The sequence below is a fragment of the Salvelinus sp. IW2-2015 genome, linkage group LG5 (genome assembly GCF_002910315.2).
Source record: "Salvelinus sp. IW2-2015 linkage group LG5, ASM291031v2, whole genome shotgun sequence".
In the NCBI taxonomy this organism is placed as follows: Eukaryota; Metazoa; Chordata; class Actinopteri; order Salmoniformes; family Salmonidae; genus Salvelinus; species Salvelinus sp. IW2-2015.
In genome coordinates this window covers 27,078,630-27,104,805 of record NC_036844.1, presented here as the reverse complement: position 1 = coordinate 27,104,805, position 26,176 = coordinate 27,078,630, and the positions used below count along the sequence as shown (strand labels likewise).

At 41.3% G+C, this 26,176-nt stretch overlaps 1 protein-coding gene across 1 annotated transcript in view; it reads left to right on the top strand.

The window, feature by feature from the left end:
- The window catches only part of LOC111964147 (gamma-aminobutyric acid receptor subunit beta-4), a 45,419-nt gene extending 20,063 nt beyond the window's left edge, over positions 1-25,356 (top strand). Inside the window, exons 3-10 of the mRNA XM_023987896.1 lie at positions 4,282-4,349; positions 6,733-6,953; positions 14,826-14,908; positions 20,620-20,757; positions 22,008-22,160; positions 22,564-22,820; positions 23,425-23,514; positions 23,866-25,356. Of these exons, the coding sequence (XP_023843664.1) occupies positions 4,282-4,349; positions 6,733-6,953; positions 14,826-14,908; positions 20,620-20,757; positions 22,008-22,160; positions 22,564-22,820; positions 23,425-23,514; positions 23,866-24,219 (1,364 nt within the window). The 3' untranslated portion in view covers positions 24,220-25,356. The remainder of the gene's footprint in view (positions 1-4,281; positions 4,350-6,732; positions 6,954-14,825; positions 14,909-20,619; positions 20,758-22,007; positions 22,161-22,563; positions 22,821-23,424; positions 23,515-23,865) is intronic.
- Positions 25,357-26,176: the final 820 nt, after the last annotated feature.

Genomic DNA, 26,176 nt, shown 5'->3' with positions numbered 1-26,176 from the left:
CCAAGAGCACAACCTAAGTAGAGAGTGTAGAGGCAAAATGTCAAACAGAGAAAGGCAGAGAGGTGTGAGGAATCTGTGTGCTATGGCTTGGAGTGGTCTACAATGCAGCAGCTCCATTGACAAACAAACAGGTTTTTCTCATTCACTGGTGCTGTCCATAGATGATTCCTGTTCAGGGGCAGACACAGGAATTGAGTGCTAATATTTTCTTCCTGTTTTATCATTGTATGTTAGTGAACTGCAGATGCGTTATAGAAATATTTTTGAAAGTACAGTACTCATGCTTTTTTTAATGTTGCTGACAGGATTGGTAAATATTTTAATGTTGTTGTCTGTGTCTGCCTTCACATCGATACTAACCTCAGTGCTGACGAATTTAAACTGAGTTACAGGCTGTGCACTTACTATGCTTCTTGCCATAGGGACCCCACCCACCTATGCCAATAGCTGCATCAGATACTCACAGCCACTATCAAAGACTCTGGGATAAACAACTGTAAACCACGGATTAAGAATATCCATTCTTCTTCTGTTCAAAATTTAAATTAAGACTATGGCCAAGTGGTAGAATTTGTTTGGTTCCTCAGAGGGCTGTGCCCTCCTTGGCAGGGGGAATGTGCTGAGATCAGAGGGGAGAGAGGAGACTGGCAGACAATCAAAGATCAGGAGATGAAGTGCCTGGATGCTGGACGCGGAGTTGGATTCAAGCCTGACTTTTTTAAAGGCTCTTTTCTATACTCCACATTCCTTTAATGTGCCACGTCAATACCCGGCAAGTTATGAGACTCAGCTGGAAGTAGTCCCTACTCTGGGAGATCAGGTCAGAGTTTGATGTCGGCGAACAGCATCAGGTCACAGCAGTCAGTGGCTTAGATGCGGCTTATTGGGAAAGCAGTGGAAAGTGCTGACACACTCTGATGGGATAATTGCTAATAGTAGTTTGGGTTTGGCTCTGGACATTGTTATATCCCCATTTCACTCACACACACACATTAGCACACACAGACACACAAGCACGCACAAATGGATGCGCACACCCACACACTAACACATAATTATCTGATTTAATATCCTGCTTGTTCTATTTTAAGATACCACATTTTCTGAAATGTGTTCCAATGAGAACACGTGAATTGATAAAAGCAGACATATCTGAGCCTCTCGGGCTGCTGTTGCTGAAGCGATATTTCCTTACAGCTCGCAAAAGCGCATCTGCAGGTAAGTGCTTTTATTTTGAGAAAGCCACGGTGGCAAAGTGGATCCCTCTGTTTCATTGAAGCAGGGTACAACATATGCAGTAAGAGAGAGAGATCCTGGTGCTTTCTGTTTACAACCAGCGAACGAATGTACTTTGACATCTCTGGGGAAAATTGTTACTGGTTGCCTTCACAAAGCGCAATGGAAAATGGCCCCACATTTTCAGATTTTTTTTTCTCAGAAAGAGATGGGTCAGGGAATATGACAAAGCTGCAGGGCATTGAAGAGAGATGTGGACTGCCTTGTCATGGCAGCTGGAGTTGGAGGAGAGGGGGAAAGAAAATAGGATTACAAAAAAAGAGGAGAGATGTGCACTCTAAGTCAAGTGCTGTGCTGGTTAATATTTCAGTGCCAGTATTTTGAGAAACATGGTAATTGTCAGATTGTTCCATAGTAGGCTGGACCGGGAGTCATCTGCAGATTATTTGAAGGAAGGAAAGAGAGTACACATAAACAACAATAAGGAATTTTACACAGACTCTGAAAATCACTGTTTTCAAGATTAATTTCACTCCCTTGAAAAATGAGCACAAATTGAAAGGCAATGAATTGAATGGCATTCTGACATGCAGTTACAGTAGCCATATTTTTAGGTACATCTTTCCCACAGTCCTCTCTCTGTTTCTTTGTCTGTGTGTTGTTTCTCTGGAGGGAAGATGGAACACCTTTTGCTGGATGGGTCTCCTTTGCCTGGCGTAGTTTGAGAGATTATTTTGTTAAATGCCCAACATTGCAGCACTTGTCCTGTTGTGTGTAAACCCCCTCTGAAATATTAATGCAACTAAAAAAACATTGCTGTTGGTGGCAAGCCAGCCATTTCAAAAGCCTGCAGGGAGCTTGTTTCTCATAAGCAAATCTGTGACTGTGAGCAAAAGGTTGGATGTTACTCTCAGCTTTTTCCGTGTGCATCTGGTCATTGTTTTTGGGCTTACACTTAATTTCTCCTTCACCTGATCATCATGATTCAGTGGTCTGCTAATTAGGAAATGGCTAATGAATTCATTTTGAGGGTGACACATTTCCCTTGTGCCGAGATTTTGGATTTATTTTACAGATCAAGGAGTGAACATTTGGGGTGAGGGGAGGGGGGTGTCCTTGCTTTGACCCATAAAGTTGGCGCTGCATGAATTATCGGCAGATGTCATGAACGTGAAAAACCTACAGTATGAAATAGCCCAACTTCTAGAACGTTTAAAATGCCTTTTTTATTTACATTTTTTACATGTGTAGGCCTATCCATTTTCATGGTTACAGATTTAGCTACATTCTGTTTCTAACACCAACTTACTGTATGCAGATAAACTGTATCCTCATGTATGTTCATTGATTAAGCAGATGCTCCTATCCAGAGATATTCATAAGTTAAGTGACATTCAGAATATATTTTTAGTGTCAGTACTGTCAGTATGTTTCTGCAGTTTTCCAAAACAATTGCCTGCACATGCCCACATCTTCTAGACAGAGAGCTCTTAAAGTACAATTTAGTCATTGAGCAGGCACACTTATCCAGAGAAATTAGGGTTAAGTGCCTTGCTTAAGCATACATTGACAGACTTTTCACTTAGTCAGCTCGGGGATTCAAACCAGCGACCTTTTGGCCCAAAGCTCTTAACCGCTAGGCTATCTGCCACCTGTGGCACATTGACCATGGCACTATTTCAGCATCACTCTTTGACACAACCTATGAACCTTTTAGATGGTGCATAAACAGTATATGGACAGGTGAATTTATGTTAAATATGCACACATTTTCAAATCAATTATTAATTGAACACAAGATTATACACAAGATGCGCACTCTTCTCGCGCCCTGCAGTCACATGTTCAGCACAGCACTTCTTAAAACCAAAGATTCAACATTAGCTTTGACGAATACACAATGACAACTGCTATTTCTTATGGGAGCAAAGGTCTCTCAACCGGTTTCTTCTAATATCCTTGATTTTAACGAAGGTTAACGCACTCCCCGGGGCAAGGCTCTGTACAGGGCTGACTAACTCCTCACTACTAAGACAAAGGCCAAATTGAGTAAATGAGTCATACACAGTAGTTGAGTATACAGTATATGTGGATAATTGTAAGCCTTGTTTTTTGACCTGCCATTTACTATGACTAGGCCCACAGGTGCACGCACATAATGCCGTTTTAATTTGTTATTTTAACCGACTCAACACAGATCTACAGTCCGTTATAGAATCCAGGCCACTTTATACTGAAGGCCAGTTATATCTGAATGTAACTAAAACTGAAGTAACATTTCCTTTAATTATTCTCTTTGACATTGCTGAATATCAACACACTTTGACATCCCTTTCACTTTAATGTTTCAGTTTCTTGTAAGGAGAAAGCGGTAGGATGAGATAATACGATTACATGATTTGAGGGGGCGAGAATATTGAGCGTGAAATTAGCATGGTGTACCTGAATGTCATATAGATTCAAATTTTATGAAGATTAAAGAAAGATTTTGTCCGATTTTATATGGCTGTTTAAACACAGTGACCCTAAAGAGACACTCTTTCCTCCCAAAAAATGGATGTTACAATTCATTTGCCTCCTCTGCATTTTAGACTTTTTGTGCCACTTTATTCTGCCACCCTTTTGGTCACTTTGCACATACTGTATGAGAAAGGTAAATAGGTTCAAGGTTTAAGTAATGCTGGTCTGTTTCCTTCATGTTTTCCTCCTGTGTCTCCTCTTGTCTATCTCGCTACCATCAATGGCCTGCTCCTGCTCATATGAGGCTTGTTCCCACAGTTTTCAGAGAATGTTTGATTCAGTGATACTCTCTCCCACATCAGAAATGTCCAGTTCTAGTTTAATGCATAATGCATCCCAAAAAAATAGTTATATCATGGTACATGCCGTAATATCATGATAATTCACTGAGATAGCCCACCATGTGAAGAGAATTTGTTTTCCTACGTTATTTTTTAAAACAGATGCCAAAAGTGTATTTCTGGCTCAGTGTAAATAATCTGTGTAAGTTTGTGTGTGACTGCACGGCCTCCTGTGTTCCCTCAGGTGCCCCAGTCATCGTAGGAATGAGCATCAACATCGCTAGCATTGACTCCATCTCAGAGGTGAACATGGTGAGTTACAAAACCCCTTCTCTTACAGTAGCACTGTCTATACAGTACATCGACTCAATGTGTCAATTCTTATTTATAAGGGTACTGTAATGAATACTCAGGGAGAAAGAGGTGTAGATTGACACGCAGAGCGCGGCAGATGTTTATTAAGCCTTCGCAGAAGGCAGGAATCGTGGTCACAGGCAGGCAATGGTCAAACACAGGTAGGCAGTCAAAAACAAACAATACCTCACAACCATATAAGCAGAAAGAACTGAACTTAATAGGGAGCTGATGAGACCAGGTGAGAAACGAACACAGGTGAAATAAATGAACAAAAATGAAAGACAGGGCTACGTTCAAGAACACAAAGAAAAAGGACACAAGGTTGACAAAGAAAAGAAAAGCTGAACCTTACAGGTACCTAGTTACAAACACTCAAATTTAACTAATTAAATGACCCTTGGACCCTTCTTGATTTCTTGATTATTCACAAAATAATATAATAATATAATCTGACCACATGAAGATGATCTAACAATGTGCAAGAGACTATAGTCGAGTTATAGTAATATCAAGAAATCAAGAAAGGATCCAAGGGTCTTTGAGTGTTTGCAACACAATACCATTTCAATCAGTCATATTTGCCCATGCCAACATTAGATAACCATAGACATGTTGTGCATCTGTTTTGCTTGATTATATTATGCGTTAACTTGTGTTCATTAGAGAGCAGTGAGAAATCAGGCACAGTCTTGTACATCCTTAAAGAAGACAATATGGCTGGTGTCTCAGCAATGACATCATTCTGTCGCTCTCCTCTCCCTTGTATTTAAAAAATATATAATTGTATTTAGTGGGGCACAGTCACACTCAGAGTTCACTCCACCCACAAGCCAGAAGAGCTTTGCTGTTGGGTTTGTTCTCCCTACAACATTGCCATTTGGGGTCACTAGAGGATTTTCATCCAGTTTCAAGAGACAGCAGATATCATGTTTAATTTGTTAGAGGTAGTCACTAATGTATCTAGCTGTTTTCTTTATTTTTAAGCACATGCAAGTGAGGCCCTTTGATTTATTAATCTTGATTTATTTTTTATTTTGTACTCCTGTGTTTTTAAAGACACAGCAAGTTTTAGCTTATGTTGTATGTTATTTTGGTTTCCCTGGACATTTGAGAAGGCAGCATCAAGTGCAAAGCTGAAAGGTTGAACAAACTTCTGGTGAACAAAGACAGAGTGAAAACAATATAACATTTCTCAACTTGGAAAACTCGTGATAATCTCAACATGTGTGTTATGTCTAACACCATAACTTGTCTATTTTAGCTGTTCATTTTTGTACTTTGTCAGCAAGCCAACATAGTCATAGCAAAAGAATAACAAATTCCACCCCAAAAAATTGCAATCAGACAAAAGCCATGTAAAAACAAATATTTCATTAAAAAAAACATTTCATTTAATTATATTTTTTCAGGATGCTGCAAATATATATATTTTTATGGAAAATATGGACTAGCCTTTTCATAGGGTAAGACTGAGAGAATGTAGGTCATGTCCATCTGAATAACCACTCAGATTAGCTCTCAGTCCGCTTATAATATGTGACGTACATTATGGTTCACTTGTATTTTAAGACAATTATATTGAGATTTCGGGACACTGAGGTTCCCAGAATAATTGGCAGCATTTATCATGCAAAATTCAGAAGGACTGTACTGTCATCGGAGGACGTATTAATCTTAACTTGGCCTTTAAATCACTTCCCTGTAAGTCTTTCCTTTCATTATGGTTCCATTGTATCCTAGAAAATCACTGTTAGCGCTTTCTGATATTCTGTGCACATAATGATTATGATAATACATGTAATGGTAGTATGTGTATGGTGTTGGATAGGGCAAGTACAGTAGAGGTAACTTGTCCTTTCCATAGTTGGAGCTTGGAGTTGGATAGGGCAAGTACAGTAGAGGTAACTTGTCCTTTCATAGTTTGGAGCTTGGAGTTGGATAGGGCAAGTTAACAGTTAGAGTGTAACTTGTCCTTTCCCATAGTTGGAGCTTGGAGTTGGATAGGGCAAGTACAGTAGGTGTAACTTGGTACTTCCATAGTTGGAGCTTGGAGTTGGATAGGGCAAGTACAGTAGAGGTAACTTGTCTTTCCCATAGTTGGAGCTTGGAGTTGGATAGGGCAAGTACAGTAGGTGTAACTTGTACTTCCCATAGTTGGAGCTTGGAGTTGGATGGGGCAAGTACAGTAGGTGTAACTTGGACTTCCCATAGTTGGAGCTTGGAGTTGGATAGGGCAAGTACAGTAGGGGTAACTTGTACTTCGCATAGTTTGAGCTTTTGTTCATGCATAACAACTAGTTCTTCTCAATCTGACAGTGCTGTCTCCCCTTTTTCACAGGATTATACCATCACAATGTATTTCCAGCAAAGTTGGCGAGACAAGCGTTTGGCATACGCTGAGCTGCCCCTCAACCTGACTCTGGATAACCGCGTGGCGGACCAGCTGTGGCTCCCAGACACCTACTTCCTTAACGACAAGAAGTCTTTTCTGCATGGCGTGACAGTAAAGAACCGTATGATTCGACTGCATCCTGATGGCACCGTGTTATATGGACTCAGGTAAAGCTAACTTTCATTGGAATTCTACTGTACCTAAAGTGGTTAAAGCCTGGCCTGTAAGACAGAACTGGAAGATACCTTGGGAACAGTGAGGCATGGGAGGAAATAGGTCTGTGTCTAAATAGTATCACGACCCTCCCGCCTTTTAACGTTCCTTCCTTCCTTCCCAGAAATAAACAGTCTAGAGAATCACAGATGAAAACACAACTAACTTGAATTATTTTGCTGAATTGCTGAAGCCAGAATTCAATTGTAAGTAGTTATAGCCTGCCTTGAAAATGACATGACATGCTAATACCTGACATACTGTATACAGTCAGGTCCATAAAGATGAGCAAAAAATACTGTATAAAATAAATTATACAAATACTGAGCTATATTGTATGCTCAAAGAATTGGGATATTATATTATTTTATACTAATACAATTGCTCAGAGAAAGGGATTTTGTTTAACAAGTAATACAAAAAAATCTAAAAAAGATAAGGGGCAAAATGATTGCTACCCGTTTACAGTACTCTAGCGTTCTTCCCTTGTGAGGATAACGACACTGAGCCTTTTTCTAAAATGTTTTGGGAGATTGGAGAACACGTTGGGAGGGATCTCAGACCATTCTGACGTTTTTTGAGCATACAATATTGCTCAGTATTTGTATACTTTATTTTTTACAGTCTTTTTTGCACATCTTTATCAAGGGTGTCAATAATTATGGACCTGACTGTACATATGGTGCACATGTTTGGGTTTTTAAATCAATGAATTTCCATTAAGTCTATTTCTGGTGCATCATTTGTCTCTGGTGAATGGAGGCCTTGGAGGACAAGACAGAGAGTCAGTGCTCTTTGGGTTATGTAATGCTGATGTTTGTTGATTTGTTCCACAGGGCAGTCCCATTTTGAAATGTTTCAACGCTAAAATCAAATTCAGCTGCAAATGTTAATTATAGGAAGCTTACAGCTAAATGCACAGATGCTGCTGAAATGGCAACATGACTATGTTATGCCACTGCTATTACCTCATTCCACTCCACAATCAGTGGAGATGGCATTTAGCTCTTGTCATGGGCTTTCCTTATTGTCTAGAATATTAAATATATCTTAGATAAGCCTCTGGAAAAGGATTTTGCTATTTTCAAGAATGGGGGACTTTGCACATGCCCATTGATATGAAATATAATGAGTGTCTGTAAGATATGACAGTCGTCTCCATTCCCACATGAACAAATACTATAGCATACAATGGTATAAATACTCTAGTATTCACTGTAGTGTTTTTGCAGACTTTACTAAAGTCCGCAAAAACACTGTAGTGGATACTTTTGTATTTACTGTAGTATAGTGTAGTATTTACAGTTAACTATTGTATAAATACTGTAGTAAAAGAAAATGGTAGTATATATTGTAGTAATTAATATAGTGTATATGCGGAATGTACTATACTATAGTATTTACTGTAGTGTTTTTGCGGACTGTGGTATAATATTGGATTTACTGTAGTCTTTTGGCAGACATCACTGTAGTATTTGTTATAGTGTTTTAGTTATATTATCTTTGACATAGAAGTGGAGGCTTTCTCCTTGAGGAAACTTACTGAAGAAATACTAAAAGAGCAAATTTTCCATAACCTGTAGGTAGGAAGGTAGGTAGGTAGGACTGGGGTCTGAACGGATAGTTCAGAGCTTCTGCTCTTCTCTATAACCTGTAACAAACACAATCTATACTTGGCATGTAGGATTCTCACTTATGTGTGGCACAAATTGGTATATTGGGGAGTGGGATGGGCGGGCTATATGCAAATTAAATACTGTAGTATATACAGTGTCTTCAGAAAGTATTCACACCCCTTGATTTATTCCCCAAAAATGTGTGTTACAAGGTGGGATGAAAATGTATTTAATAGTAATTCTCTGTCAATGATCTACACAAAATACTCTGTACTGCCAAAGTGGAAGAAGAATTCTAACATAAAATTTTAATAAAAACACTAATATAAGCACTAATATATCTTGATTACATATGTATTCACTCCCTGAGTCAAAACATGTTAGAATCACCTTTGGCAGCGATTACAGCTGTGAGTCTATCTGGGTAAATCTTTAAGAGCTTTGCGCCCCTGGATTGTACAATATTTGCACATTATTCTTTTAAAAATTCTTCATGCTCTGTCAAGTTGGTTGTCTACCATAAATTTTCAAGACGATTTAAGTCAAACTGCAACTAGGCCACTCAGGAACATTCAATGACATCTTGGTAAGCAACAGTGTATATTTAGCCTTGTGTTTTAGGTTATTGTCCTGCTGAAAGTTGAATTTGTCTCCCAGTGTCTGTAGGAAAGCAGAGTGAACCAGGCGTTTCCTCTAGGATTGTGCCTGTGCTTAGCTCTATTCTGTTTATTTTTAGCCCCCCAATAACTCCCTAGTCCTTGCCGATGACAAGCATACCCATTACATGATGCAGCCATCACCATTCTTAAAAATATGACGAGTGGTGCTCAGTGATATATTGTGCTGGATTTGCCCCAAACATAATGCTTTGTAATCAGGACATAAACTTTTCACTACATAAAGTTAATTTCTTTGCCATAACTTTTTGCAGTTTTACTTTTGTGCCTTATTGCAAACAGGATGCATGTTTTGGAATATTTCCTTATTTTCAATCTGTCATTCAGGCTAGAATTGTGGAGTAACTACAGTGTTGTTGATCCATCATCAGTTTTCTCCTATCACAGCCATTAAACTCTGTAACTGATTTAAAGTCACCATTGGCCTCATTCATGGAGAAATCCCTGAGTGGTTTCATTTCTCTCCGGCAAGTTAGGAAGGACGCCTGTATATTTGTAGTGACTGGGTGTATTGATTGTATGAATACACCATCCAAAGTTGAATTAATGACTTCACCATATTCAATGTCTGCTTTTTTTACCCATCTACCAAAAGGTTCTTTGCAAGGCATTGGAAAACCTCCCTGGTCTTTGTGGTTGAATCTGTGTTTGAAATTCACTGCTCGACTGAGTGACCTTGCAGACAATTGTATGTGTGGGGTACAGAGATGAGGTAGTCATTCAAAAATCATGTTAAACACTGTTGCTGCACACAGACCATGCAATTTATTATTGACTCGTTAAGCACATTTTAACTCCTGAACTTATTTAGGCTTTCCATAACAAAGAGGTTGAATACTTATTGACTCAAGACATTTCCGCTTATCATTTTTTATGAATTTGTAAAAAAAAATATATATATAAAATATTAAAATATAATTCCACTTTGGCATTATTGGGTATTGTGTGTAGCCCAGTGACAATTTAAATCTAAATTGAATTAATTCTAAATTCAGACTGTAGCACAACAAAATGTGGAAAAAGTCAAGGGGTGTGAATACTTTCTGAAGGCGCTGTACTATAGTAATTACTGTCGTGTTTTTGCGGAGTATAGTGTTTTGCAGACATTTCTGTATTATTTACTGTACTGTTTTTGTGGTCTGTAGTATATTGTAGTGTTTACTATAGTATTCTTCAGTTTACTACATAATTCTATAGTAAGTACTGTTTGTATTCTATATACACTGCTCAAAAAAATAAAGGGAACACTTAAACAACACAATGTAACTCCAAGTCAATCACACTTCTGTGAAATCAAACTGTCCACTTAGGAAAGCACACTGATTGACAATAAATTCCATGCTGTTGTGCAAATGGAATAGACAAAAGGTGGAAATCTATAGGCATTAGCAAGACACCCCCAATAAAGGAGTGGTTCTGCAGGTGGTGACCACAGACACTTCTCAGTTCCTATGTTTCCTGGCTGATGTTTTGGTCACTTTTGAATGCTGGCGTTGCTTCACTCTAGTGGTAGCATGAGACGGAGTCTACAACCCACACAAGTGGCTCAGGTAGTGCAGCTCATCCAGGATGCACATCAGTGCGAGCTGTGGCCAAGAAGGTTTGCTGTGTCTGCCAGCGTAGTGTCCAGAGCATGGAGGCGCTACCAGGAGACAGGCCAGTACATCAGGAGACGTGGAGGAGGCCGTAGGAGGCGCAACAACCCAGCAGCAGGACGCTACCTCCGCCGTTGTGCAAGGAGGAGCACTGCCAGAGCCCTGCAAAATGACCTCCAGCAGGCCACAAATGTGCATGTGTCAGCATATGGTCTCACAAGGGGTCTAAGGATCTCATCTCGGTACCTAATGGCAGTCAGGCTACCTCTGGCGAGCACATGGAGGGCTGTGCGGCCCACAAAGAAATGCCACCCCACACCATGACTGACACCGCCTAAACGGTCATGCTGGAGGATGTTGCAAGCAGCAGAACGTTCTCATCGGCGTCTCCAGACTCTGTCACGTCTGTCACAGTGTGCTCATGTGCTCAGTGTAACCTGCTTTCATCTGTGAAGAGCACAGGGCCAGTGGCGAATTTTGCCCAATCTGTGTTCTCTGGCAAATGCAAACGTCCTGCACGGTGTGGGCTGTAAGCACAACCCCCATGTGGACGTCGGGGCCCTCATACCACCCTCATGGAGTCTGTTTCTGACCGTTTGAAGCGACACATGCACATTTGTGGCCTGCTGGAGTCATTTTGCAGGGCTCTGGCAGTGCTCCTCCTTGCACAAAGGCGGAGGTAGCGGTCCTGCTGCTGGGTTGTGCCCTCCTACGGCCTCCTCCACGTCTCCTGATGTACTGGCCTGTCTCCTGGTAGCGCCTCCATGCTCTGGACACTACGCTGGCAGACACAGCAAACCTTCTTGCCACAGCTCGCACTGATGGCCATCCTGGATGAGCTGCACTACCTGAGCCACTGTGGTGGGTTGTAGTACTCGTCTCATTGCTACCACTAGAGTGAAAGCACCGCCAGCATTCAAAAGTGACCAAAACATCAGCCAGGAAGCATGGAACTGAGAAGTGGTCTGTGGTCACCACCTGCAGAACCACTCCTTTATTGGGGGTGTCTTGCTAATTGCTATAATTTCCACCTTTTGTCTATTCCATTTGCACAACAGCATGTGAAATGTATTGTCAATCAGTGTTTGCTTCCTAAGTGGACAGTTTGATTTCACAGAAGTGTGATTGACTTGGAGTTACATTGTGTTGTTTAAGTGTTCCCTTTATTTTTTTGAGCAGTGTATATAAAACTGTAGTATTTTTTAATGTGCGGACTTTCGTATTAATGAGAGAGTTTGATGATGTTTGGAAGTGAGAGGGGGAACTAATGGGCTGGTAAATGCTTACTTAATATGTCTCTTGGTGGAATCAGCTGCGGGTGCAGGGGAGGGAGGGGTGGAGGGGTGGAGGGGTGGAGGTGGTAGCAGCTTCTCCTGCTGCCCAGAGGGAGTTGGTGAAAAGGTGGAGGAATGAATTGAGGACAGAATCATAAAGTGAGGACAAAATCCTGTGTAGAGTACAGAGGGACTGTAGGGCAGTGCTATTCAAAGCTGGGGTCATGGGGAATTGCAAGTGGGATTGCCAATTTTTTTATTCAAATCAACAAAATAAAGGGGGTGGGGTGGGGAGGTATTAAGAGTACAGATTATTTTATGGGACTATATACAAACTTTTTGAGAAAGATAATTTGAAAAATAAAATGTTATTGAGTAAATGTATTTATTGGTTCTCTTAATTTTGATAAAAGAGATGAACATGTAATGAATTGAAGGTTATTTGTTAATGTGAAAATATAATTTTACTGATTTTAAGATTGTGCCATTAGATTTGGGGTGAGGTGAGCCTCTATGACTTATCGTAAAGACCATGACCCCTTTACCATTCACAGGAAGACATAAAAATTCATACTTTCCTGTTAATTTGATTGATTGACATGTGAGCTTCTCTTACAGTATAAGCCTGGAGTGTTTTCAGCAGGCATGACACAGGGACACAACATTGTTTTTATTGTCCAACAGAACGAACGTAGTAGTCACTATTGTACTGCACGAGACAAACAAATATAGCACACCACTTATTCCTGGCTATTTTGTTTTGCTAGGATGTGAGGAGGAGGAGGTGGCGCACTTCCCATCCAGAATTCTGTGCCCCAGAAAAAGGCAACAAAAAACCTTCTAATCCCTCATCACCACAATGTCCCAGTTTCATCAATGAACCAGCCCAGACAGTGAGTCTGCAGTGAGGTTCTCGCAGGGACCCACCCAGATGACTGGGGGGCTGCTGGGGGGAGAGGAGCATCTTGGGGCCCTTTCAAAGCAACACAGCAGCCGGAGCCCCAGGGGTCACAGGCTTTGTTTCTTCACCCAACATGTTGCAGCTTTGCTTTTCAGTAGTCATGTACAGTAAAGCTGTGAGATAGAAAACAATATGCAGTGCAGAGTGAAATGCCCTTCGTCTATGATATAGCCGGAGGGGAGTGATGATGAGGTTATGGTGTGTTGGGCCTTGGGGAGAGTCAGAATACCTTTGCTACGGCATCATGCCTTAACACAACAAAGTGAAGATAGTCAAAAAGTACGTCGTCACAAAAGGTGACTTACTGTATGGAACTGTGTTCTGTTTTCATCATGGTTGTATAGCCGCTGCAGAAAACTCTCCACATTGTTTTTCTTTTGCACTCTATACACTTGTGTTTGACAGTAGTTGTAGTGGCTTGTATTAGCCTGCACACTATAAACCTCTTGCTATATGCAGAATCGTCCAGCAACCTGGAAGACAGCATGGACTTAGGCATCTTAAATTATGGATCCCAAATGTAAAATAGGCTGTTGTAAAGGGTGAACTTCCCCACCACTCTCTCTCGCCTCCTAAAACACACAAACACACAAACTGTGTACCTATCAAACTCTCTCTGTGAATGGGCAGTCCATCTGACACATAGGGGTGATGAGTTGTAACTCAGTTACTTTTTCCATTCAGGCAAACCAGTGAGCTCCGTATTTCATTTAAACCAGAAGCCTGAAAACAGGCGAAAGCTGGTATGATTTAACAGAGCAGATGTAATTATTAAAATGTGCTGCACTGGTAAATATATCATACACAAATCATCTGTAACCCGTGGGATTTTCCTAGGCTTCTGGATTTATTGGAATTGAATTTAATGAATATATTTATATATAGCAGTCAATCACAATTTAGTGTGAGATTAAAGCACATASTCAATGCACAGGTGCTAACATTTTGCTAAATTTTTCAACTGATTCAATGTATCCCAAGGGAATAAAACAAGCTTGCTATATTTGACTTTCTGCATTTGGTTGTTGGCTTTGGGGCTTGATTGAATTAGATGTTTACATGAAACACTTAGGATGTACCTATGGTTTTGTTTGAAGTTAGTGGTTTAACAGTTTGAATTCATTCATGGTGTTTCTTCTATGGGTGGAAGTGTAAATATGAAGCTAATATCTCCAGTGCATGAGGTTGCTGTCACAACATAGATTAGGGCTGTCATAAGACCTCTGTGAGCACAAAAATGCTACTCACTGAGACACATTCGTTTTGTATTACAACTTCTCTCTATTTGGAATCCACTTGCCTCAGTCAGAACACATTCCCAACAACCTCACCTTCTGCTATTTCATTCATTTAAAATTCATAAAGAGCTGACCACAGCTATTATGGAAGGTCTCAAACAGTTGGCCAGATTATGAGAAATGAACCCACATGTATCTTTCTCTCCTTCCCCCTTCTTTTCTCATCCCTCGCTCCTAAGAAATAGACCTTGGACAGGTCTGTATGCAACACTAGACTGCCAATGATTGCATTTCCTTTTTTCTTTTTTTTCAATACGAGACAACTGCCTAACATTACTCATTTAAAGATTCACATCGTGCAGTCAAGGCTAAGCTACAATTTCTTAAAGGTTACCAAGGTAACAGRGGTTCTCTCTACCCCCCTTTTCTCTCACACTCTATGTCTCTGCTCTCCTTTTCTTCCAGAATAACCACCACAGCAGCTTGCATGATGGACTTGAGGAGGTACCCGCTCGACGAACAGAACTGCACCCTGGAAATCGAAAGCTGTAGGTGGACTTAATACAAACGTCTTCACCCCCATTCCTCCCCACTCTGGCTAAGTAACACCCCCTCCCCCTCTCACAACTGCCTGCCTGGGCTTCTCAAGGATCTCAGCAGGAATGTCACCCTGCCACTTTCACTGGGTAACATAGCTAGGGACAGCCCATGATCCCAGACAGTTAGTGGTTTTTTAAATTCATCTCAAGTCTCTCTATACATTTCAAATAAAAGCCAACCTTTAGACCTGTCATACGGTACTGTATGTCTCTAGTAGCCTATTGAATTTCATGTTGTTTACTTCATGTTGTTTCTGTCAATATTTACAAAACATATTTGGAATTTAACCTTTTGCAGTATGGTTTGCATGAGTGTAATTCACATATTTTCTGAAACGAGAAGTCTTACAATGCATTTTAACTGCATTATAATGTGTTATGCCTGCAGGCTTGAGGTGTTAATGAGAGATGAAACCCAAGTAATTCGACCAAAATTCTCCATACAGTCTAACTTCACCCTCTAGCTTAGACTCCCTGGTGATTCTGATGTAGCTTAGACTCCCTGGTGATTCTGATGTAGCTTAGACTCCCGGGTGATTCTGATGTAGCTTAGACTCCCGGGTGATTCTGATGTAGCTTTGACTCCCGGGTGATTCTGATGTAGCTTAGACTCCCTGGTGATTCTGATGTAGCTTAGACTCCCTTGTCATTCTGATGTAGCTTAGACTCCCTGGTGATTCTGATGTAGCTTWGACTCCCAGGTCATTCTGATGTTTCTTTGACTCCCGGMTGATTCTGATGTAGCTTTGACTCCCTGGTCATTCTGATGTTTCTTTGACTCCCGGGTGATTCTGATGTAGCTTAGACTCCCGGTTGATTCTGATGTAGCTTAGACTCCCTGGTTTTTCTGATGTAGCTTAGACTCCTGGGTCATTCTGATGTAGCTTAGACTCCCTGGTGATTCTGATGTAGCTTAGACTCGCTGGTGATTCTGATGTAGCTTTGACTCCCAGGTGATTCTGATGTAGCTTTTCTTGTGTAGTTTACATTCAATAGAGTTTTCAGTACAATTATCTTAAGCCATCCCTTTAAATACGGTGTACCTTTAATTAGAATTTTGTCACCAAACTAGAATACACCTAATATGATCCACTAATGCTAGCGACCCTCAGGAACGACGACACAGACATGCCAGAGGAAAGAAAGGTAAACGGAATGGAATGATACAAAATGTATGCAACAAATTGAAGGAAACTATCACAAAAGTGACAGTTATAAATGTATGTCGGTATTACTTACYGTGACTCCCGATAGTGGCTGATATTAAACATGATACAAATTGTACAGAAGCCTGTAGCTTGGGTTTCCAAATTTCATCCACGCAAATTATGAGGGCATACAATTAAAATTCAGGATAACGGTACAGCTGTTTATAGCCTACTTCACTGTGGTAAAGGGTCCACAATACATGCCATGTTGATATGATTTTCAGTATGCTTCTAAATATGTGGTACATTCAATTGATTGGACATGATTTGGAAAGTACCACATTTGACAGTGCATGTCAGAGCAAAAACCAAGCCATGAGGTTGAAGGAATTGTCCGTAGAGCTCAGAGACAGGATTGTGTCGAGGCACAGATCTGGGGAATGGTACCAAAAAATGTCTGCAGCATTGAAGGTCCCCAAGAACACAGTAGCCTCCAAGGCTCTTCCTAGAGCTGGCCGCCCGAGCAATCGGGGGAGAATGGCCTTGGTCAGGGAGGTGACCAAAAATCCGATGGTCACTCTGACAGAGCTCTAGAGTTCCTCTGTGAAGATGGGAGAAACTTTCAGAAGGACAACCATCTCTGCAGCTCTCCACCAATCAGACCGTTATTGTAGAGTGGCCAGACGGAAGCCACTCCTCAGTAAAAGGCACATGACAGCCCACTTGGAGTTTGTCAAWAGGCACCTAAAGACTCTCAGACCATGAGAAACAAGATTCTCTGAATGCCAAGCATCACGTCTGGAGGAAACCTGGCACCATCCCTATGGTGAAGCATGGTGGTGGCAGCATCATGCTGTGGGGATGTTTCTCAGTGGCAGGGACTGGGAGACTAGTCAGGATCGAGGCAAAGATGAAAGGAGCAAAGCACAGAGAGATCTTTGATGAAAACCTGCTCCAGAGTGCTCAGGCCCTCAGACTGGGACGAAGGTTCACCTTCCAACAGAACAACGACCCTAAGCACACAGCCAAGACAATGCAGGAGTGGCTTCAGGACAAGTCTCTGAATGTCCTTGAGTGGCCTAACTTGAACCCGATCGAACATCTCTGGAGATACCTGAGAATAGCTGTGCAGCAACACTCCCAATCCAACCTGACAGAGCTTGACACGATGTGCAGAGAAAAATGGGAGAAACTCCCCAAATACAGGTGTGCAAAGCTTATAGCGTCATACTCAAGAAGACTCGATGCTGTAATCGCTGCCTAAGGTGCTTGAACAAAGTACTGAGTAAAGGGTCTGAATTCTTATTTAAATGTGGTATTTACGTTTTTTATTGGTAATAAATGTGCAAACATTTCTAAAAACCTATTTTGTTGCTTTGCCATTACGGAGTATTGTGTGTAGATTGATGAGGGGGAAAAACGATTTAAGCAAATTTAAGAATAACGCTGTAACATAACAAAATGTGGAATAAGTCAAAGGGTCTGAATACTTCCGAAGGCACTGTAAATCTATCTCATACTTCTCACTTTGATTCCACTGGCATTGTGATGGAGCCCTGGAGACACTGGTGGACTCTTCAGGCCCCCCCATGCTCCGTTCGAGGCATAATAAATCAAATAAACCCACGTCAAAGTCTGTCTCTTTAAGCTAGAGGTATCTGTTTTGCATGGGCTGCGTCTCAATCAACCACATCCACAAATGTCAGCCTTCCACATCTCCGGTGGAAGGTGGATGAGCTACAACGGTGTTTGTCATACCAGGAGACATCTCAAAAATCAGTCTTCTCATGGTAACATCTTGTCACGTTCTGACCTTAGTTTCTTTTTTATGTCTTTGTGTTAGGTTGGTCAGGGRGTGCGTTGGGGTGGGCAGTCTATGTTCTTTTTTCTAGGTTGTTTGTTTTCTATGTGTTTGGCCTGGTGTGGTTCCCAATCAGAGGCAGCTGTTTATCGTTGTCTCTGATTGGGAGCCATATTTAGGTAGCCTGTTTTCCATTGTGTGTTGTGGGTGGTTATTTTCCATTTCAGTGTTTGCACCATACGGGACTGTTTCGGTTGTTTGTTCGTGTTTTTGTTATTTTGTTCTGTGTTCATTTGATTTTATTAAAAATCTAATTATGGACACTTACCACGCTGCACATTGGTCCGATCCTTGCTACTCCTCCTCAGACGAAGAGGAAATCCGTTACACATGTGTAGCGTCCAAACGGTCTTGAAATTAAAATGACCACTATGGAAAGATGGGACTCTCATGGACACGATGGAGYTAATCCGTTACTGGGCCAAAAAATGAATGGAAGTGAATTGGATATTTTCACGTCAAAATTCTACAGGTAATTCCACAGTAAAAAAATWAAACATAAAAATCTGAGTTTTTTTATATCTCTCAGAAATAGGACACACACTTCAAAACATACTTCCTTTTGATTAAATGTTTTACTGTCTGTTTTTCCATGGATTCATCTGTTATTCAGTGTGTTTCTATGGGCTAATGAAAAACTCAAACAGGAAGTACCAGTGACTTACTCAATACGAAAGTGGACCGATAAAGCGAATGCCTAGCTACAGGATTGTTTTGCTTYCACAAACTGGAATATGTTCTGTGATTCATCCGATGGTATTGAGGAGTTTACCACATTAACAAGTGCTTCGACGACGTCGTCCCCACAGTGACCGTACATACACATCCCAACCAGAAGCCATGGATTACAGGCAACATCCGCACTGTGCTAAAGAGCTGCCGCTTTCAAGGAGTGGGACACTAATCCGGACGATTATAAGAAATCCCGCTACGGCCTCTGACAAACCATCAAACAGGAAAAGCATCAATACATGACTAAGATCGAATCCTACTACACCAGCTCTGACACTCATTGGATGTGGCAGGGCTTGCAAACTATCACGGATTAGGGAAACCCAGCCGCGAGCTGCCCACTGATGAGAGGCTACCAGACACGCTAAATGCCTTCTATGCTCGCTTCGAGGCTAGCAACACTGAACCATGCATGAGAGCACCAGCTGTTCCGGATGACTGTGTGATCACGCTCTCAGTAGCCAATGTGAGTAAGACCTTTAAACAGGTTTAGCATTCACTAGGCTGCAGTGCCAGACGAATTACCAGGACACATACTCAGAGCATGCACTGACCAGCTGGCAAGTGTCTTCACTGGCATTTTCAACCTCTCCCTGACCCAATCTCTAATACCTACATGATTCAAGCAGACCACCTTAGTCCCTGTGCCCAAGAACTCCAAGGTAACCTGTCTAAATGCCTAATTGCCCCGTAGCACTCACATCTGTAGCCATGAAATGCTTTGAAAGGCAAGTGGTGAGGGTGGGCAACAACACATGTGCCACGCTAACCCTCAACACGCGGGCCCGTCAGGGGTACGTGCTTAGTCCCCTCCTGTACACCCTGTTCACCCAAGACTCTGTGGCCGCAAACGAATACATCACCATTGTTAAATTTGCCGACGACACGACGGTGTGTAGGCCTGATCACCAACGACAATAAGACCGCCTACAGGGAGGAAGTCAGAGACCTAGGAGTGTGGTGCCAGGACAACAACCTCTACCTCAACGTCAGCAAGACAAAAGAGCTGATCGTGGATTATAGGAAACGGAGACTGCTGAACAGTTAATCAAATGGCTACCCTGACTATTTGCATTGACCCCCTTTTTATTTGCACTGACTCTCTTGCACCAGCTCTATGCACAATCACAGGACTACCCACACACTCACAACATATTACACTAACACTCCAACCAGACACACATACTCAACAACACAACACACACACAACACACACACACACACACACCACACACACACACAACACACACACACACACACACACACCACACACACACACACACACACACAACACACCACACACAACACACACACACACACACCACATACACTACATATGCTCACACAAAACACACACACACATGCACATTGACACCACAGACAAACACACTCACACATAGACACACTTTCCCACTCTTTCACACTGTTCACATACGCTGCTGCTACTCTGTTTATTATCTATCCTGATTACCTAGTCACTTTTACCCCTACCTATATGTGCATATTATCTCAATTACCTCAACTACCTTGTAACCCTGCACATTGACTCGGTACCGGTACTCCTTGTATGTAGCCCTGTGTTTGTTATTTTATTGTGTTACTATTTAATTTTTTAGCAAATTATTCTTGCTTTTCAACTCTGCATTGTTGGGAACGGGCTCATAAGTAAGCATTTCAAAGTAAAGTCTATACCTGTTCTATTCGGCACATGTGACAAATAAATGTTGATTTGATTTGTTGTCATACAGTTTAGCTAAGTGGGTGACCATGTTATATACAGTACCAAGGGACTGAAGGCCTATTCTCCTCTGCTTTGGTCCATTCTGCTTCCCTAATGTCAAAGGTGAGATATTCTACCAGTACTGAACCTGTTCATTCTCCTCAAATCCCCTCCACCCATTCTCTGTAACCTGAGACAGATGGGTACACCACAGATGACATTGTTTTCTACTGGCACGGAGGTGACACTGCGGTGACGGGGGTGGATAAGCTGGAGCTTCCTCAGTTCTCCATCGTAGCACTTCGCCTGGTGTCCAGGGAGGTCAGGTTTACCACAGGTAAGGCCTCCACACCTCATATCTGTGCTGAAGGGGTAGTAATGCCATAAGAATACATTCTAAGAAATATGCAGAAATACATTTTGATGGTCCTGTATGTACATGTTAGTTATTTTTCAACTTAACAATGATAGAATGTAGGCTTGCTTGTTGGATTAGTTAAACTGTCAGTCCAGTTCCACTCACTGTTTTGTGTTATTAATGTTATTCCAATGGGTAGCACTTCCAACTAGCTGCTTAACAGTTCAGAGAACGTTTCCTGCAGAATATTTAAAGTAATCTCCATGTGACAGTTAACTTGAGTTCATTTAGTAGTCTAGTCTTTAAGTAGTCTTGCCCTTGTGTGTGCACTTGTTTATTTATATTCACGAGGTATAGCAGAAAGGAATAAAATATGTATGCCCGGATATTGATTCATTAAAAGATTTACCAGACCAGGGAGATGAAAGGGTCATTTTTCATTGTGTGTAGCACACAGTCGATTGCCTTTTAAATTAAAACCATCATGACTATCTTAGGCCCTTTCTCTCATTTTGATAAAGTGGTCATACAAACTCCCTTGAGGGAATTAGTTATGCATTCATAGCGGTAAACATTTCTCTCTAGCTGAAGTAGGGGAAAGTCAAAGCCACAGGGGAATCTATCTTTCTCATTAACATCTTGTTGTTGAGCTTGTTTGAATAATCAATACATTCAATGCAACCAATTAATGTCTCATCATAACGAGCTGACATTTTTCTCTGCAACATGCATTAATGTTAAGCGCCATAGGTTCACCCCACCAGCTACATCACAGTCTCATGTGGGTTCCTCCTCCTCACTTAAGTAGTGAGAAGACGTGCTCTCCAATTACAGGCCTTTTTAAATCCCCTTTTGGTGATATTTAGAGGACAGAGAAAGTGCTAAACAGAGAAAAACACAGCAGCTCTCCATGACAATTCTCAGAGGGATGCTGGAGCTGCCTGCTGAGATGGGGGGCTTGCAGAAAAATCTGCTGTGCTTGCGACTTTCTGCCATGTTTAATTGGAATCGAACTTGTCCCTGGAAAGGAATCCATTGCTTTGGGGAAATGAAGTGCTCAGTCTGAACGAATGGAGAAATGACTACCCCGCGCATTGTCAAAGTGCAGACTTAGGAACTCATAAATTGTGCCAGCGGTTCTTCCTTTTCTGCACTGATGTGTTTCCTCTGCCCCTCTCAATCCCTCCATCACTCCATCCTCTCTCCTTCTCTCTTGTTCTCTGTGAAAGGTTCCTATCCCAGGCTATCGTTGAGTTTCAGGATTAAAAGGAACATAGGCTACTTCATCCTGCAGACATACATGCCCTCCATCCTGATCACCATCCTCTCCTGGGTCTCCTTCTGGATCAACTACGATGCCTCTGCAGCTCGGGTGGCCCTGGGTAAGACTCCATCTCCACGGCAGTGTTTCAGCAACACAATTTATTCTCAGTGAACACAGTGGGCAAGGTTGTCTTCAACTTTTCTCACAAGTTTGCTCTAACATGTTGCCTTACAAAATGCTACGCAAAGCACAATTTTGAATCGCCATAAACAGATTAGTGACCATCTCCCACTTACAAAAAGGAGCCATTACTACCACTCATAGTTTGCACTTTCCATTGAAAACAGAAAGCTATAAATCTACCCAGCAGGAGCAACTTGTCAAACAACGTTTAGAGGCGCACAAACTTCCCACTCAAAATCATTACCTTGCACTTTGGACCAAATATTTTACTTTAATGGTGATGACTACTAATTTATATCTAATAATAATCTATTTATGTTTGTGTTTGCAATTTCCAGGTGTTACAACGGTGCTCACCATGACAACCATTAACACCCACCTTAGGGAGACCCTCCCAAAGATCCCGTACGTGAAAGCCATCGACGTCTACCTCATGGGCTGTTTTGTGTTTGTGTTCCTGGCCCTGCTCGAATATGCCTTCGTAAACTACGTGTTCTTTGGCCGGGGCCCCCAGCAACAGAAGAAAATCCACGAGCGGCTGAACAAAACCAACAACGAGCGCCCGCGATACGAAGAGAAGCGCCTGAGGGAACAGGTTTGCATCTTCAGCTTCCTTTTTCTCTCTGCATCAGAATCAGAATCCTAGCGTAAAACAATCCCGAGCACAGACATCACAAGACTGCAAAATACGCATTCCTTTATGTTGGTTTGACGTAAGACAGTACTTTCACAAACCTGAAGATGCTACTCCACCAGATACATATACAACAGCCATCCTCCATTGCTTTTTCTCCAGCACTGACTCTTTGATTTTAATGAACATCGTTTTTTTGGCATTGAGATATACTGTAGCTGTTCATTTAACTACATTCCCATTCTCCTCTCAGGTTGTTGTCTTTGTTTTGGCTGTTGATTTGATTCAGTCTGTGCTGTCCTGGGAGTTGCATCTTCACCAACATTCACCCACTTTTGACAAATTTGAATGGGTATGCAGGCAGAAACATTAGTATTCAGAGGGAAATGCTAAAACGGCCCGACTGAATGAAGCCCCTTGTCTCTGTGTCTGAAATATGACATGCCATGCTTATGCAAAGTTGTTCTTGTTAACCTTATGTTTATGCATTCTGTATTTTTAAGATGTGCTTAATTGTCAGTGTTTTATAGGCGTTTAATGTTGAATAATTGTTTTTCATTGCAAGGACTCCATCGCCACGCCGTTTCAAACCAACACCCTCAGGTCATATACACAGAGAAGAAATCTGTACCTCGAGGAGCAAAGAAAAGTTGGGGTACATGCATTTAGAAATCATATGAGCTGTGGGACTGCAGTCTAATAGAGGTCTGATAAAATGGTTGATAGAGTGATGGCAATTAATTTGTGTCAATTTACTCTCAGTGAAAAAGCACCGTAAGGCATCAGCTATAAGGGAGAAAATGGGAAAAGTGCATAAATTCAGAATTCTTTAAAGAGGCATGAAAAGATTACATTTCCTTCCACATCATCATTAGATTTGCTTTAGCTTGAAAATTGGAAATGAAAATGAAATGGGTGGGTGTAGATTATTATTAGGGCAGTTTGGGGTAATGTCACCGTGTTCTGCTTCTCCTTGACATTTTTTCTCTCCCCTCTGTCCTCCAAGGTGGACGCTTATGGGAACATCCTGCTCACCACATTGGAGATGAATAATGAGGTGATGCCGTCAGATGTGGGAAGTAGTGTCAGTGACTCCCGGAATTCAGTGATGTCATTCGACAGCTCCGGGGTCCAGTTCAGGAAGCCCATGGCTCCCCGCGATGGCTTCAGCCACCACTCACTGGACCGCAGCGCCATGCGCAGCAGGGCCAACTGTCGGCTACGACGGCGCTCCTCCAAGCTCAAGCTGAAAATCCCTAATCTGGCAGATGTCAGCACCATTGACAAATGGTCCCGGGTCCTTTTCCCCATCATGTTTGGATTTTTCAACCTAATCTACTGGTTGTACTATGTGAATTGATGTGCATCCCACTAGGAATCATGGGCCATATTTTGAGAGCACATTAAATTGGCTTTGATACAGTTGAAAATATGTATACACATGTACAAGTTGATACATATGTATATGCATATTTCTATATATTATATTTCTATATACACGTGTGTGTGTGTAAATCTGAAGGACGTTTCTCCTGTATAAAGCATTAGAATGACTTGAATGTTTAAGAATAATTGCGAGAGAAACATTTCAAGCCTTTGAAATTTCTCCTGAAACAAACAAACAAACTAACTAACTAACAACCATCAAATCCCTTTGGGGGATTTTGGAACTAAAGACTGCATGATATTTTTGCTAAAAAGAAAGCGAAAGCTCTTGAGAGAAGAGATGTCTCAGAGTCTCATTGGCTTTTTATTGATACTCTGTAATCAGCGTCCTCTACTGCAGCTCATCAAATCAGAGGTGGATTGTGTGTTCAGGCATCGGCAGAGTCCCTTATATCCAGCTTTACCCCCCATCTCCCATGGATAACATGCAGGAATTCACCAGTTCTACTCTGTACAGCAACCTTGTTTGGATTATGTGTCGTTCCTTGGATTTTTTCGAGTGACATTGTTCTCTTTATGGGACATCAGCTCTGGTACAATGCTGGTCTACATTGGGGCCCATCAGGATGGGATGTTAGATCACTGTGTTCCTGTCCAGAGTCAGTGCAAACTTATCTTCATTTCTCTTCTCATGTTTGTTTTTAGAGCAGTTCTTTGGGGTGTTTTCATTATGGTTACAAAGATGATGATTATTGTAATTTTATTTTTTACTTGGAAATATTGTGTTTTTGGGAGAGTGTCACTTGTTCTAGAGTTAGTGCATTATTATAAAAATAGTCACAGGTATGAATTACTCATTTTGTTTGAGAAATAGACATATACAGTAAATTTTGTCATCCAGTATCCTCAAGGACATAGTTGGCAAATATAATTGTACTCTTTCTTTAACTTCCTGTGCTTGATTCATCTGTAGATACAGTATTCATTGCCTCATATCCAGCTTTGTGTTCTGTGAGGAAGGAAGGACAACTATAGTGAATTATTTAAAGTTATTCCACTATAAAGATGTGAGAGAACAAATATTGTGCATTAAAAAGAGATATTGCCATTGTTTATTTGTTTGATATTGAAATCAACATTTCATCGCATTGTGTGACCTGTTGTTGTACTATTCTCTCACTGTAAAAAATAATAATAATTCACCCTTAGAATGTTGGGTACGATTGGGTCCTATGAAACATGCCTGTCTTAAATTCAAATTTACTCTATTTATTTAAGGGTTGTAGCAGAGGGGCGGGATTAGAAAAAAACTCAACCTCTCACACTCAGTACCTCTGAAAACACTGAAGACCCACCCACCTTCAAATGTCACGGAGGATCAAACCCAGAAGATCAGAAACATCATTAGAATCTGAAGAAAGGGGTTTAAGTTTCTAGAGGCAAGACAAGATGTGTGATAAATAGCCATGAACTAAAGAGACAACCAAAAAGGCCTATAATCCCCATTTTCTTTTTTTGATTTTGCTCTTAAAGTCACTAATTTCCATTGGCTCAGATCTACTAACCAATGATATGTCCACTGCAGGGTTGATGCCATGTTGATCCAAACTGTACCTTTACAGGAGAAAAACAATACCTTTTTTTTCGTTATTTGGTTCTGTCTAGAGTGAAGAGGAGAGCAAATGCATTCATACATTAAAACAGGCATTTACAGACTATCTCCATGTTCAAACTAGTATCGCTTTGATTCAACAATGCAATGAGGTGCAGTGCATTTGATATTCATGCTAGGGAATGACAAATTCCTTTAAGATTCCTCCAAGATATAAATGAGAGAGCAGAAGACACATTTCCGTTGTTGGCTGTAACTATGGACATTAAAGTTGTATTGTAAACGTGGTTATGACTGAAACATCTAGAGCATTGTTAAA